General features: G+C 34.1%; 1 protein-coding gene and 2 non-coding genes across 3 annotated transcripts in view; 2 read left to right on the top strand and 1 right to left on the bottom strand.

The window, feature by feature from the left end:
• Window positions 1-15010, bottom strand: part of TEX11 (testis expressed 11) — a 203865-nt gene that overhangs the window by 27929 nt on the left and 160926 nt on the right. Inside the window, exons 26-28 of the mRNA XM_070365322.1 lie at window positions 4650-4799; window positions 2920-3028; window positions 1846-1966 (exon numbers count right to left, since the gene is read on the bottom strand). Coding sequence (XP_070221423.1) covers window positions 1846-1966; window positions 2920-3028; window positions 4650-4799 — 380 coding nt within the window. The remainder of the gene's footprint in view (window positions 1-1845; window positions 1967-2919; window positions 3029-4649; window positions 4800-15010) is intronic.
• On the top strand, window positions 3465-3544 carry LOC138986560 (small nucleolar RNA U2-19). The gene has a single exon (XR_011463373.1). It is a non-coding gene; the product is annotated as a small nucleolar RNA U2-19 (small nucleolar RNA).
• On the top strand, window positions 3687-3756 carry LOC138986559 (small nucleolar RNA U2-30). Its single transcript, XR_011463372.1, has one exon. It is a non-coding gene; the product is annotated as a small nucleolar RNA U2-30 (small nucleolar RNA).

Raw genomic sequence — 15010 nt, 5'->3', positions numbered from 1 at the left:
ACTTTAAGCAGGCCATTTAACCTTCTTAATATTTTATAGCTCCCTTACAATACCAATACTACCTTACATGTATATGAGCTGCTAAAGTTCACAACACATATTATTATTTCAGTTGATCCTTAGAACCTCAGTGTAGGAGTAAGAGAAAGTATTATTTCCATTTTACATGAGAAAACTAAAGTCAAACAGCAGAGGAAGAATAACCTTGTGCAAAAACAAACAAATAAGAAACCATTTAGACCCTTACCTCATACACCATAAACAAAAATTAACTCAAAATGAATCACAGACCAACATGTATGAAATAAGGGTATAAAAGCTACAAGAAAAAAATAGAAGAAAATCTTTGTAATTTTGGAATAGGCAAAGACTTCTTATCATGACTAAAAACATGACCCATAAAAGAAAAGATGACAAATTGGGCTTCATCAAAATTCAGAACATTTGCTTTTTAAATAATGCCACTAAAAAAAATGAAAAGACAAGCCAGAGACTGGGAGATAATATTTGATAAAGGATTTGTATCTAGAATACATAAAGAACTCTTAAAACTCACTGAGAATCCAATTTTAAAAATGGGAAAATAATTGAATAGGTATCTTTCCAAAGAACAAATGGTCAATAAGCACATGAAAAAAAGATCAACAGTGTTAGCTACCAAGGAAGTTCAAATAAAAACCACAATGCGCTACCATTACATACCCAGTAGGATGGCTATAATAAAAGAATATGGACAATAAGAAGCACTGATAAGGATGTAAAGAAATTAGAACTCTCATACACTGCTGATAGGAACATAAAATTGATCAACAACTTTGGGAAACAGATTGCAATTCCTCAAAAAGTTAAATACAGAGCATTACCATATAACCCATTAATTCACATACTCTAGAGAATTGAAAACCCTTGAAAACAAAGACTTATCCACAAATGTTCATAGTAGCATTATTTATTATAGCCATAAAGTGGAAACAAAGTATTTATCAACTAGTGAACAAAATGTGGCATACTGATTCAACAGAATAGTATTCTATTTATTCAGCAATAAAAAGGCCATTCCTTTACATTACTGATACATGCTACAGCATGGGTGAACCTCAAAAACAGTAAGCTAAATTGAAAGAAGCCAGACACAAGAGGTCACAAGTATGATTTCATTTATATGAAGTATCTAAAAAGAGAAAATCTATAGAGATAAAAAGTAGATCAGTGGTTCCTTGGATCTGAAAATGGAAGCAGGGATTAACTGCAAACAGGCAATGGGAAACTTTGTGGGTAATGGAAATACTCTTAAAACTGGAGTATGGTGACAGCTGCATAACCATAAATTTACTAAAAATCACGGAATTATACACAAACAATGAGTGAATTTTATGGTATGTAAATTACATCTTAATAAAGCTAATTTGAAAATTACTGAATTAAACCTGCACTGAAGAGAAAATCAGCAGAGGAGGGACTAAAATACAGGTCGTCTTCAGTGTTCCTTCCACTCTATTACCTATCTCAGAAGTGGCAGAGTAACAACAAACTTTTCCAAAGAGTTAGTATGATCACAAGGAAATAACAATTCTACCAGATTTGAAAATGCAAAATAATTAAAAATGCCAGATGGTACACTTTGACTTATTCCATAGTACACTTGTATTAGAAATTTTCTACTTTTAACTATTAATATTTACTTTTCACAAACCCAGGGAAATTTTATAGTTATGTAACCACATTTTAAAGTGAATTTATTCACCATAAAACTCATATCAAAAAGCATTATTCTATGTAATTTCTAACACACAAGAAAACTCAATTCTTTAAAATTAGCTTAAAGTTTAATATTGTTTGACTTACGGTTTGGCTAATAAAGATCAGAGCATCTTCAAAATTGCCCCAAATTTCTTCCATGGGACAGAGTTCTGTATTCGGCACCCCATCTGGCACTAAGAGGTTAACCAAGCTGTGCATACATTGGCTGAAAATCAAAAAGAGAAAACTCATCCCATAAGGAAAGAAATCATTGACTTCATGGCTGAGACAAGTAAAATCTGGACCTCATCCCAGACCAAGAGCTTCAAAACACGTCTGTTCTTCCTTCAATTTTATCTGGCCTCCAAGCTCAATGACAGATTTTTGAAGATATAAAAGGGGCTGACCAATCCTTCATTTTATTATGCCTATGGCTGTCTTTCAGTTTTTTTTTTAGTTTCCTGAACTAAGGAGTTGTGTCTGTTTACTATATTTTATGAGCTGGTTTAATCTACATGCACTTTAAAGCATCTCATTACATTCTCAAATGGGGAAAGGGAATTGGATTTAAACTGGGAATAATTCCAGGAGAACTGTCTCTCATGTCTCAGAAAAGGAAGACTGTTATGAAGTTTTCCAGAGAAAAATCACACAATATCTATTTTCCCCGCATATTGGGAATAGAGAACATAAAATCTCCAATAAATATTATTTTATATTATGTACAGCACTTATTGGTCCTTAAAAGAAAGGTGCTTAGAAAAAAATATGAGGCAAATGTGCCAAAATGTTAGTGTCCGTTAAATTTGAGCAGTGGATACATTGGTGCTTGTTATATTAATCTTTGTACTTTTCTGTACAATCGGCATATTTAGTACTAAAAGAAAGGTACCAACACTTAATCAATAATTTTATTATATATAAAGACTCACAAAAGTAACTTTCTCCTTCTTTTTCTCCTTTGGGACAACCAGATTCCTTCACCTTTGCCTCAGTCTGTAACACAACTCTAAATGTGGAGCTGTTCTGCGGGCTGAGGACTTTTTAGTCCAGGAGTTACAAGAGTACCCCAATCATCTTTTGCACCAGTTGAGTATGATTGATAACAAATGGGACACTAATTATAGCACTTTTGGCTATCAAAAAGCTAGGATTCCATGTTGAATTATATTTACCAACCTGTATCTCACAACATCAATTGATTCCTTCCTTTTGTAGAAAAACAAAGCCTTTTTCAAGGCCTTCAGAGCAATAGAAGGATAGCATGCAGGCATTTCCATGGCCAATGCTATAAGAAGGAAAGCAAAAAGATTGTGAACATCATAATTTCATCCACTGAGTTTTCATCCTAGGTTACAACTTGTTTTCTCTAATGAAACTAACCGGAAACAAATACAAAAACAAACATGAAATTCCAAAAATGAATTTCATAATATGATGAACCCGTGGTGGCTTTCAGAGATAGTTTCTACTTTCTGGGCAGAGTAACATGGTAGGATCACTAGGTTATATATATATATATGTATTTCCCCCCCGCCCCCCAGTAAACATCAACAGAGAACCTACTGTTTCTGTGACTCAGCACACAGTTATATAGGCGAAATAATAATCTTATGAACCAAAGTGAAGGAGGGGCACATGAAGAAAAAACAGAAAGCAGATCAGTAAAAAGGTACTAATCAAAAACACATTTATATTCTCCACGATCTGCTTTTACTGAAGTGGATCAATAATGAAAGTAGTCAAATCTGAACATCAGAAAACCTCTTAGTTTACCAGATGCATGGTCTTTATAGTTCCAAAAAGCAAAAGAAAAATGTTTTTAAAACATTAAGGTGGGCATGTGTGTGTGCATCTGTAAAGGTGACAGTGGATAATTGAGAACTTACTGGTGGGTGAATGAGAGTGGACTGAGGGTGTGTATATATGAAATGCTGATCCGTTCTGAGCAATGATGAAAAGGTTTTACTATAGACCTTTATAACTATGAAAATTTCTACACTTGATCTGAGCTCAGAATTAATGGAAAAAAAAAACACCTAGATTTTTACTACAATATACTGTTTCTATCTAATATTAAAAACAGGAAACCCTTGGCATAAGAATACATATCAAAGATAAAACTCTCAAAACTTCTAGATGCATTTACCAGGCTTCTAGAATTGGAGTTCCATTATACAAGGAGCAGTGGTCACCATCACATAGCTATAAGGTATACACCACCAGCTCCATGCTCCTAGAAATTCTGTCTTGGCAAGACAAGGAAAGGCAAATGTGACTCTTGTACATTTGGGGCTATCCAATACCTTTACTAGCCATATACAGGCTCCTGAGGAGGGTGAAAGATATAAAGGGAAGATAATTAGGCCATGTCTTGCAGTATATCCCCACAGAGGCTGAGTCCCCAAATACCACTTATAGCCCAACGAAAAATTTGAGGTTGGCAATTATGTTAAAAATACCACCAATATTTCTCTGTACACTTTAATAAATAAGATTATATCACCTTTGATTAGTGAAGCAGGTGATTATCTATTTCTAGCTAGCTGAGCAAAACTTTCTTAAGTTTGAGCTACTATCCCTATTGTGTAGTTACATTATTTGATTCTACACAAAATAAATATAAGTACCCATTATGAGCAATGCACATGGTTAGGGTTTATAAGTACAACAAATGTAAGTAATTATTATTCATGATTCTAAGGAGCTTATAATTTCATATAAAGAATAAGATAAACACAAATAATTGTAATACAGAATAGTTCAAGAATGCTATTAGAGAAGGAGAACAAAGTTCTATGGGGGTACATTGCTTCCCACCTGGATGAAAGAGAGGAGAGAGAGAAGAAAGAAAAATGTAGTATGATTTAAATGGGTACCAGCCTTCCAAAAACAAATTTAGCTCTTACCTGCAATTGTTTCAAATGCTTTACTTTCCAAAGTAGGTAGTTCCCACACTGGTTCCAGGAAGTGGTCCAGTAATGGGTCATTCAGTTTGGCTCTCACTTCAAACTCATACAGAATAAGCAACGTCTCGCATGGATCTCTTGAGAAGTCCCCTAAGAAAGAGGCAAAAACACAACATTCTCTGTGATTACATTTCATTATTCTCTGCTATTCTACTCTCTTCTGGGGAGATTTTCCTATTGAGGAAAATTAATTCTACTTACAATTTGAGGTTACCTCAGCTCCTTTAGATATATCTTTTACATTTGTAAATCTATAAACTTACCAATACTTTCACACCCTGAAATGCATTCGCTAAAGTTGTCTACATTTCCTGAAATTATTGCCATGATATTTCTAAATAGCCTGGAAAACTCCTGCTGCTATCTAATTCAAATATAATGTTTGCCTGCCTTACTTTAATGACTGAGTTAACCAGAAGGTCCAGTGAAATATAAAACAACTGTAGTTTTATTTTCAACTAAGTAAGGGAAAGTTTCCAAACTGTTTCACTTAGTCAGTCAGTAATATTTATTTCTTGGTTATTACCATGGGCAGAATCTTGTATCAGGTGGCATATATCATACTATGTAAGTTGGTTTCCAATCACCCTTATTAGACTGAACATTTTCAAAAGTTTTGAGGTATAGCATATATACAATAAACAAGTATATTAATCTTAAAAGTGTGAATTTTAAATCTTAAAACAGTGAATTTTTATGTCTGTTAAAACCCATATAACCACTACCCAAATCACGATAAAGAACACTTCCAACACTCGTGCTCCTTTCCAGTTAATACCACCTTGCAGAGTTAACAACTATTTTGACTTCTATCACTACTGATTGTTATTTTTATTACTGAACATCAGTGACAGCATGTAGAACTATAACCATCTTTTGAATATTGACCTGTATCCTGTGACTTGCTTAATTCAATACTAGTTCCTATAACTCTTTTGGTAGATTCTTTGGACTTTCTATAAAGAGAATTATGTGTCCTCTGCAAATACATACAGTTTTATTTTATCTTTTTCACTCTACACATCTTTTCTCACTCTTTTGCTTGCCTTATTGCGTTGGTTAGAACCACCAGGATGATGATGACCAGGAGTAGTGAGACTAGATATTCTTGACTTGTTTACGTCCTTCAGTTCAATCGCTCGGTCGTGTCCGGCTCTTTGCGACCCCATGAATCGCAGCGCCAGGCCTCCCTGTCCATCACCAACTCCCGGAGTTCACTCAGACTCACGTCCATCAAGTCAGTGATGCCATCCAGCCATCTCATCCTCTGTTGTCCCCTTCTCCTCCTGCCCCCAATCCCTCCCAGCATCAGTCTTTTCCAATGACTCAACTCTTCGCATGAGGTGGCCAAAGTACTGGAGTTTCAGCTTTGGCATCATTCCTTCCAAAGCAATCCCAGGGCTGATCTCCTTCAGAATGGACTGGTTGGATCTCCTTGCAGTCCAGGGACTCTCAAGAGTCTTCTCCAACACCACACTTCAAAAGCATCAATTCTTCGGCACTCAGCTTTCTTCACAGTCCAACTCTCACATCCATACATGACCACTGGAAAAACCATCGCCTTGACTAGACGGACCTTTGTTGGCAAAGTAACGTCTCTGCTTTTCAATATGCTATCTAGGTTGGTCATAACATTCCTTCCAAGAAGTAAGTGTCTTTTAATTTCATGGCCGCAGTCACCATCTGCAGTCATTTTGGAGCCCAAAAAAATAAAGTCTGACACTGCTTCCACCGTTCCCCCATCTACTTCCCATGAAGTGATGGGACTGGATGCCATGATCTTCGTTTTCTGAATGTTGAATTTCTGAACATTTTCTGAATGTTTACGTCATTAGAGGGAAAGTATTCAGTCTTTCATCATTAAAATGACATTAGCTGTAGGTTTTATTTTTTATGGATGGCTTTTATCAGGTTAAGGAACTTCCCTACTATTCCTGTTTAGTTGAGAGTTTCTATAATAAATGGATATTGAATCTTATCACTTAATCTGTTGATATGGTGAATTAACTGAGTTTATAATGTTGAAACCAGGACAAATCTCACTTGGTTAAAATCTGTTAGACTTTGAATTCAATGGGTTATCTGTTTCTTCTTGTGGGAGTTTTGGTAGTTTGACTTTCAAAGGAATTTGTGAGTCTCATCTAACCCTTCAAATTAATGGGCATAAATTTGTTCAGAATATCCCCTTGTTATCTTTTTGTAATGTCTGTAGGATCTGCAGTGATGTCTACACTATCATTCTTGGCATTGTTAATTTGTGTCTTGATCTGCCTGGTTAGAGGTTTCTCAATTGCATTGACAAACAGCAACAACAAAACAGCTTTTGTTTTCATCAATTTTATCAATTGTTTCCGGTTTTAAATCTTATTGACGTCTGCTCATATTATTCCTTTCATTCTGCTTAATTTGGTTCAATTTGATCATTTTTCCCTGGTTTTTTAAGGTGAAGGCTTAGATTATTTAAGATCTTTTTCTAATTGAGGCATTTAATTTTACAAACTTTTGTCTAAACACTACTTTAGCTGTACCTCCAAATTTTTATATGCTGTGTTTTCATTTACTTCCTTTCAAACTATTTCTAACTTCCTCTATGAATTTATCTTTGATCCATTTGATTATTTAAAAGGACATTAAAAAAAACCTGAAGAAACAGAATCACAGACTTAGAGAATAAACTTATGATTGCCAGGGGGAAGGATGGGGGGAAGGGATAGGGGGTTTGTAATGGCCAGGTACACACTGTTATATATTATATGAGTGAAGTAAGAAAAAGAAAGACAAATATCATATAGTAATGTATACACATGGAATCTAGAAAGATGGTACTGATGAACCTATCATCAAGGCAGCAATGGAGACACAGACAGAGAGAACAGATCTGTGGATATGGGGGTGGGGTGGGGAAATGGAATGAATTGAGAGAGTAGCCCCTGGAAATTTACTGTATGATGCAGGGAGCTCAAATCAGGTGCTCTGTAATAACCTAGAGGGGTGGGATGGAGACTTAAGTGGGAGGGGACATATGGCTACCTATGGCTGATTCATATTGATGTTTGGCAGAAACCAACACAATACTGCAAAGCATTGATCCTCCAATTAAAATTAAATAATTTTTTTAAAAAGAAAAAACTGAAAAAATAAAATGGATAACCAACAAGGACCTACTGTATAGCACAGGGAACTCTGCTCAATGTTATGTAGAAGCCTGGATGGAAGAGAGTTTGCGGGAGAATGGATATATATATATGCATGGCTGAGTCCCTTTGCTACCCACCTGAAACTATCACAACACTGTTAATTGGCTATATTCCAATACAAAATAAAAAGTTTAATAAAAAAGATATAAAAGTGAAGCATAGTTGATTTACAATATTGTTAGTTTTAGGTGTACAACAGAGTGATTCAGTATTTTTACAGGCTACATTCAATTTTAAGTTATTACAAAACAATGGCTATATTTCACTGTGCTGTACAATACATCCTTGCTGCTTGTCTGTTTTATTATTATTTTTTTTACTTTACAATATTGTATTGGTTTTGCCTTACATCAACATGCATCCACCAGTAGTTTGTACATGTTAATTCCATACTCCTGTATTGCCCCCTCCCCCTTCACTTTCCCTATGGGTAACCATTAGTTTGTTCTCTATATCTGTGAGTCCATTTCTGTTGTTATGTACATTGGTTTGTTTACTTTTTTTAGATTCCACATATAAGGGATAACAGAGTATTTGTCTTCTTCTGTCTGACTTATTTCACTAGTGTAATATTCTCTAGGTCCATCCACGTTACAAATGCAGATTTCATTCTTTTTAATGGCTGAATAATATTCCATTGTGGGCTCAGTGGTGAAGAATCCACCTGCCAATGCAGGAGACATAGGTTTGATCCCTGGTTTGGGAAGATCCCCTGAAGAGGGAAATGGCAACCCACTCCAGTATTCTTGCCTGGGAAATCCAATGGACAGAGGAGCCTGGCGGGCTATAGTCCACGTGGGTCACAAAAGATTCAGACATGACTTAGTAACTAAACAATAGCAACATTCCATTGTGTGTATATATACACACATACACACACATTTATGCACACCACATCTTCTTTATCCATTCATCTGTTCACAGGTTGCTTCCCTACCTTGGTTATTCTAAATAATCCTGTTATGAACGTTGGGGTGCATGTATCTTTTTGAATTTTTTTTTTCCAGATACATACACAGGAAGGAATTACATGGTAGTATGGTAGTTCTATTTTTAGTTTTTTGAGGAATTTCAATTTACATTCCCACCAACAGTGTACAAGGGTTCCCTTTTCTCCACATCTTCACCAATGTTTGTTATTTGAGGTCTTTTTGAGGCCAGCCATTCTGACAGGTATCAGATGGTATCTCACTGTGGTCTTGATTTGCATTTCTCCAATGATTAGTGGTATTAAGCATCTTTTCATGTGCCTGTTAGACATCTGTATGTCTTCTTTGGAAAAATGTCTGTTTAGGACTTCTGCCCATTTTTAATTGAGATTTTTTTTTTATACTGAGTGTATGAGCTGTGTATATATTTTAGATATTAACATCTTATTGATCATATCCTTTGCAAGTATTTTCTCCCATTTCATAGTTTGTCTCTTCGTTTTGTCAATGGTTTCCTTTGCAGTGCAAAAGTTTTTATGATTAACTACACCCCATTTATTTGTTTTTGCCTTTATTTCTTTTGCCTTAGGAGACAGATTTGAAAAATATTTCTATAATTTATGTCACAGAGTGTTCTGCCTATGTTCTCTTCTAGGAGTTTTATGGTTTTAGGTCTTACATTTAGGCCTTTAATCCATTTTTAGTTTATTTTTGTATTTGGTGTGCAGAAATGTTCTAATCTCATTGTTTTACATGTGGCTGTACAGTTTTCCCAGCATCACTTATTGAAGAGACTGTCTTTTCTCCATTGTATATTCTTAACTCCTTTGTCATAGATGAACTGACCAGAGGTGTATGGGTTACCTTCTGGGTTCTCTATTCTGTTCCATTGATCTGTGTGTCCGTTGTTTTGGCAGTGCCATATTGTTTAGATTACTGTAGCTTTGAGCATAGTCTGAAGTCAGGGAGCATGATACCCCCCGTTTTGTCCTTTTTTCTCAAGATTGCTTTGGCAGTTCAGGGTCTCTTGTGGTTCCATATAAATTTTAGGATTATTTATTCAAGTTCTGTGAAAAATGTCATGAGTATTTTGATAAGAATTGCCTCAAATCTGTAGATCACTTTGGGTGTATGGACATTTGAACAATATTAATTATCCCAATCCAAGAACAGGAAAAAATCTTTCCATTTCTTTGTATAATTTTAAAATTGCTTCATCAATGTTTTATAGTTTTCAGAGTAACCTAGGTATTTTATTCTTTTCATGTGATTTTATTCAGGATTGTTTTCTTGCTTTATCTTTCTGATAGTTCATAATTAGTGTATAGAAAAGTAACAGATTTCCGTATATTAGTTTTATATCCTGCAACTTTACTGAAGTCATTTATCAGTCCTAACAGTTTTTTTGGTGAAGAATTTAGGGTTTCTTCTATACAGTATAATCTCATCTGCAAGTAGTGAGTTTTACTTCTTCCCTTCTAATTTGGATGTTTTTTTTTTCTCTTTTTCTGGTCTGATCGCAGTGGCTAGAACTTCCAATGCTACATTAAACAGAAGTAGTGAGAAAGGGCATCCTTGTCTTGTACCTGGTCTTACAAAAAAGACTTCCATTATTTCCTTGTTGAGTATGAGTGAGTTTATCATAAATGGCCTTAATTATGTTGATACATGTTCCCTTTATATCATAATACCATAATGAAGAGCCTGCGTATCACAGTGAAAGATCCTGCATGCCATAATGAAGATCCTGTGTTCTACAACTAATACTGGAGGCAGTCAAATAAATAAATATTAAAAAATAAAGTATCTTATCTGATATTAATACAGGCATTCCAGTTTTCTTTTGATTAATGTTTGCATAGTGTTTGCATAGAAGTATGTTATTTCATTTCCAAATATATATTTGGAAATAAAAATATAAACCATACATATATTTTATATTATAGATTTATCATTTAATTCCATTATGGTAAGAGAAAATACTTTTTATATTTTAATATTTTTAACCCTTTTCTGGTTTGTTTAGGTTTAGAATGTGGTATATGTTCAATGATCCACATGCATCTGAAAATAAATGTGTATTCTGGTGTAGAGCATTCTATGTCAATTAGATCAAGTTGACTGATAGTATTACTTATGTCTTCTACACCCTTGTTGAGTATCTATTGACTTATTATACTGATTACTGATTATACTGGAGTCTCCAACCACAGGGTGGATTTCTCTAGTCTTCCTTTCAGTTCTATCAGCTTTTGCTTCATGTATTTTCAAGTTCTGTCATTAGGTAAATTACACATTTAGGATAGTTATGTTGTCATGCTTAATTGATCACTTTTTCATTATATCCCTCCTTATCCCTAGTGATATTCCTTGTTTTAAAGCATCTTTTCTGGGGATTTCCCTGATGGTCCAGTGGTTAAGAATCTGCCTTCCAATGCAGGGGATGCAGGTTCAATCCCTGGTCAGGGAACTAACAGCCCACATGTAGTAGGGCAACTAAGTCCATGTGGCACAACTACTGAGCCAGTGCACAACCAGAGAAGCCTGCATGCCATAATGAAGAGCCTGCGTATCACAATGAAAGATTCTGCGTGCCATAATGAAGATCCTGTGTTCTGCAACTAATACTGGAGGCAGTCAAACAAATAAATATTAAAAAAAAAAGTGTCTTATATGATATTAATATAGGCATTCCAGTTTCCTTTTGATTAATGTTTGCATAGTGTATCATTTTCAGTTCCTTTTATTTTTAACTTATCTATATATTCATATTTAAGTGAGTTTCTTATAGACAGCATGCAGTTGATGTTGATTTTTTAGCCAATCTTATATTCTTTTTTTCTTTTCTTGATCTTTTAATTGGTGTATTTAGATCACAAGTGATCAAACTACAGTCTGTGGGCTGGCCATTTGTTTGGCAATAAAGTTTTATGGGAATAGAGTCATGTCCATTTGTTTAAATATTATCTGTGTCTATTTTCCTGCCTGTAATGGCAGAGTTGAGTAGCTGTGTCTGAGACCCTATGGCCTGCTGGCCTAAAATATTTATTAATATTATTGGCCCTTTAAGAAAAGTGCCTTGACCTCTGATTTATACTATTTATATTTAATGCAATTATTGACATAGTTGGATATTCTTGAACTTCATTAAAATTAATTTTTTTGTTGTTGTGTTAGTTTTCAGTTGTGTCTGACTTTGCAACCCCATGGACTATAGCCTGCCAGGCTCCTCTGTCCATGGAATTCTCCAGGCAAGAATACTGGGGTGGGTTGTCATGCCCTCCACCAGGGGATCTTACCAACATCTTACCTACGTCTCCTACATTGCAGGTAGATTCTTTATCAACTGAGCCACCAGGGAAGCCCAAAATTAATTATACTTAGAACAGTTAGAAAATCAAGAAAAATACTATAAACTTCAAGATATTTAGTTCACTTAAAATGTTAAACTGATATTACATTGAGTTAATAAATGGATAATAGATACCAAGATAACTTTTCAGTAAAACCAAATACTTTCATTACTAAGCATAGTTTTAAGTTTATATACTATTGTTTCTTATTTTTAATATGCTATAGAGAGGCAATATCTTTGGGTTAAAGAATGTGTTCATTTTTCCTCTTTAAAAGGGATGAAGGTAGTCAGAGAAAGTTGTGCTGTGTGTTCATGAACTCTGCTAGTCTGCTACACTACTAGTGAGTGAGAGATGGGTCTCAATTACACCTAAGTTTTCTCTTTGAAATAAAAATTATTTTGGTTAAAAGTACAATTAAAACAAGTGGTTGAGATTATATTATGAGCAATAGCGTCAAATGGATATATGCCTTTGTTTTTAAAGGAAAATGCAGTTTACTCCCAAATCAGTGGTTCTCAAACTTTCTGTTCTCAGGACCCCCATGTACTCTGAAAAACTTATCAAAGAGATTTTTCATATGCAGGTTATAACTATTGATATTTACCATTTTAGAAATTAAAACAAAATTTAAATATATTTCCTGATTGAATTAATTTGAGATGAAGTCACTGTGTGTTAATGTCAATTAAAAAGTAATTGTATTTTGAAAGTGAATGAGAAGAGGGAGGTGGGAGGGACGTTCAAGTGGGAGGGGACATGGGTAAACCTATGGCTGATTCATGTTGATGTTTGGTAGAAACCAACATAATACTGTAAAGCAATTATCCATAAACAAAATTTTAAAAAATGAATGAGAAGATTGTTTCACAGTTTTGAAAAGCTCCTTAATGCCTGACTTAACAGAAATAGCTAGATTCTGTATTTTCTTCTGCATCCAATCTTATTACAGTATCACACATCATGTAGCCTCTGAAAAACTGTCTTAGTCTTTTCATAAAGCTAGTTTTGACAGGCAGATCCCCTAAAAGGTTGTCAGTTTGTTCAAGAATATAAAAGAGCATAATGAAGGACAAATCTGGAAAGTAAATTTCATTTGCCCTAGTTTAAACCTGAGTCTAAAATAAAGCTCTGTAATGTATTAAAATGGAGCAAAGTTATCTTGATTTTTTTTGATGGGCTTGCTTCCTTAGTTTACTAAATGATGGTTTCACTTATACTACAAAAGTCTATTCTTTGCCTTGTACGTAATCTACCTAGATAGCAGATTTTGTGTTTTACCAGAATAATTTTTTGATCTTTATTATCTTTGTGATGTCGTTATTTTTGATCATTTAATGACAAAAAGATTAAGAAAAAAGTTTTCTAATTTATTGAAGAGCTAAAGTTCTTTAGAATTGTGTTATTTTCTACACTTATTTGTAAATGTGTTATTGTCATTTTGCTTAGATGGGTAACCAAGTACTGTTTCTCAGGCACCCACAATTGTATTTTAATCAAGTGCCCAACTGCCTCTAACAACTCTTAGTTCTGCCCTGAAAAGTCACATCCCAAATATAGAAAATATAAAACAATGTTTTCAGGATATCTTCTAAACTAAAATTATCTTTGAGATTCCCAAAAGGGCCCCTGGAAAACTGCAAAAATTCATCCTTTCTCCTCATAAAGAGAGGAAATGTAAGAAGTAATTAGGTTTGTTTGATGGGTTACTATTGCTAAGAGTTGCATGAGAAGAGTTTCAAAATCAGAAGAGATGCTTAGCCTTCTCTACGTTAAATTTTTATAGGTAAAATATTAATATAAAAATTTCAGAAATTTTACTCTTTATGGGCAGTTCCTGGAGATTTCTGACTGTCTTCTCTGTTCCTAGTATATTTTTACCTTCAGATAAACATAAATCATACATTTTATGAATAATTTTCAAAAATGGATAGAATATGTAGATAGGGGATCAACAAGGAAATAAGAGGATGCCAACAACACTATAAACCAATTAGAACTAACAGACGTTATATATAATACTCTATCCGACAACAGAAGAAAACACTTTATGCTCAAGTGCTAATGGAATATTCTCCAGTAGAGACCATATATCTGGCTACAAAATAAGTCTCAATAAATTTAATAAGACTAAAATCCCATAGAGTATATTCTCTGACCATAATGGAATGAAGCTAGAAATCCATAACAGAAAGAAAACTGGAAAAGTCACAAGTATGTGGAAATTAAACAACAAGCATTGGGCCAAAAGAAAAAACAATCACAAGAGAACTTAGAAAAATACCTAGAGATGGTTGGTAACAAAAACAAAACATAATGAAATTTATGGGATGTAGTAAAAACAGTACTGAAAGGAAGACTTGTAACTATAAACATCCATAAAGGAAGAAAAATTTTAAAGCAATACCACAACTTTAAACCATGAGGAAGTAGAAAAAAGAGCAAAACAAATTCAAAGCTACTAGAGAAGTGAAATAATAAAGAGCAGAGAAAAATGAATTGGAGGATAGAAAAATAGAGAAAATCAATGAAACCAACAATTTGAAGAGATTTTAAAAATTGACAAAATTTTAGCTACACTGACAATAAGAGAAGTTCATTATTATAATCACATCCTAGTAATTCAAAGAGAGGCTTCAAAAAAGAGGGGACATTATAACTGACTTTACAGAAATAAAAAGGATTACAAGAGATTACTATGAACTATTGTATGCCAACAAATTATAGATTTCCTAGATGAAACAACAAATTCTTTTCTTTAATTTTTCCCTTAGTTTTAACCTAATGTCCTTTTTCTTTTTAAAAAATTTATTTTTAACTGG

Source organism: Bos mutus, chromosome X, assembly GCF_027580195.1.
Source record: "Bos mutus isolate GX-2022 chromosome X, NWIPB_WYAK_1.1, whole genome shotgun sequence".
In the NCBI taxonomy this organism is placed as follows: domain Eukaryota; kingdom Metazoa; phylum Chordata; class Mammalia; order Artiodactyla; family Bovidae; genus Bos; species Bos mutus.
This window is presented reverse-complemented; position numbering and strand designations above follow the sequence as displayed.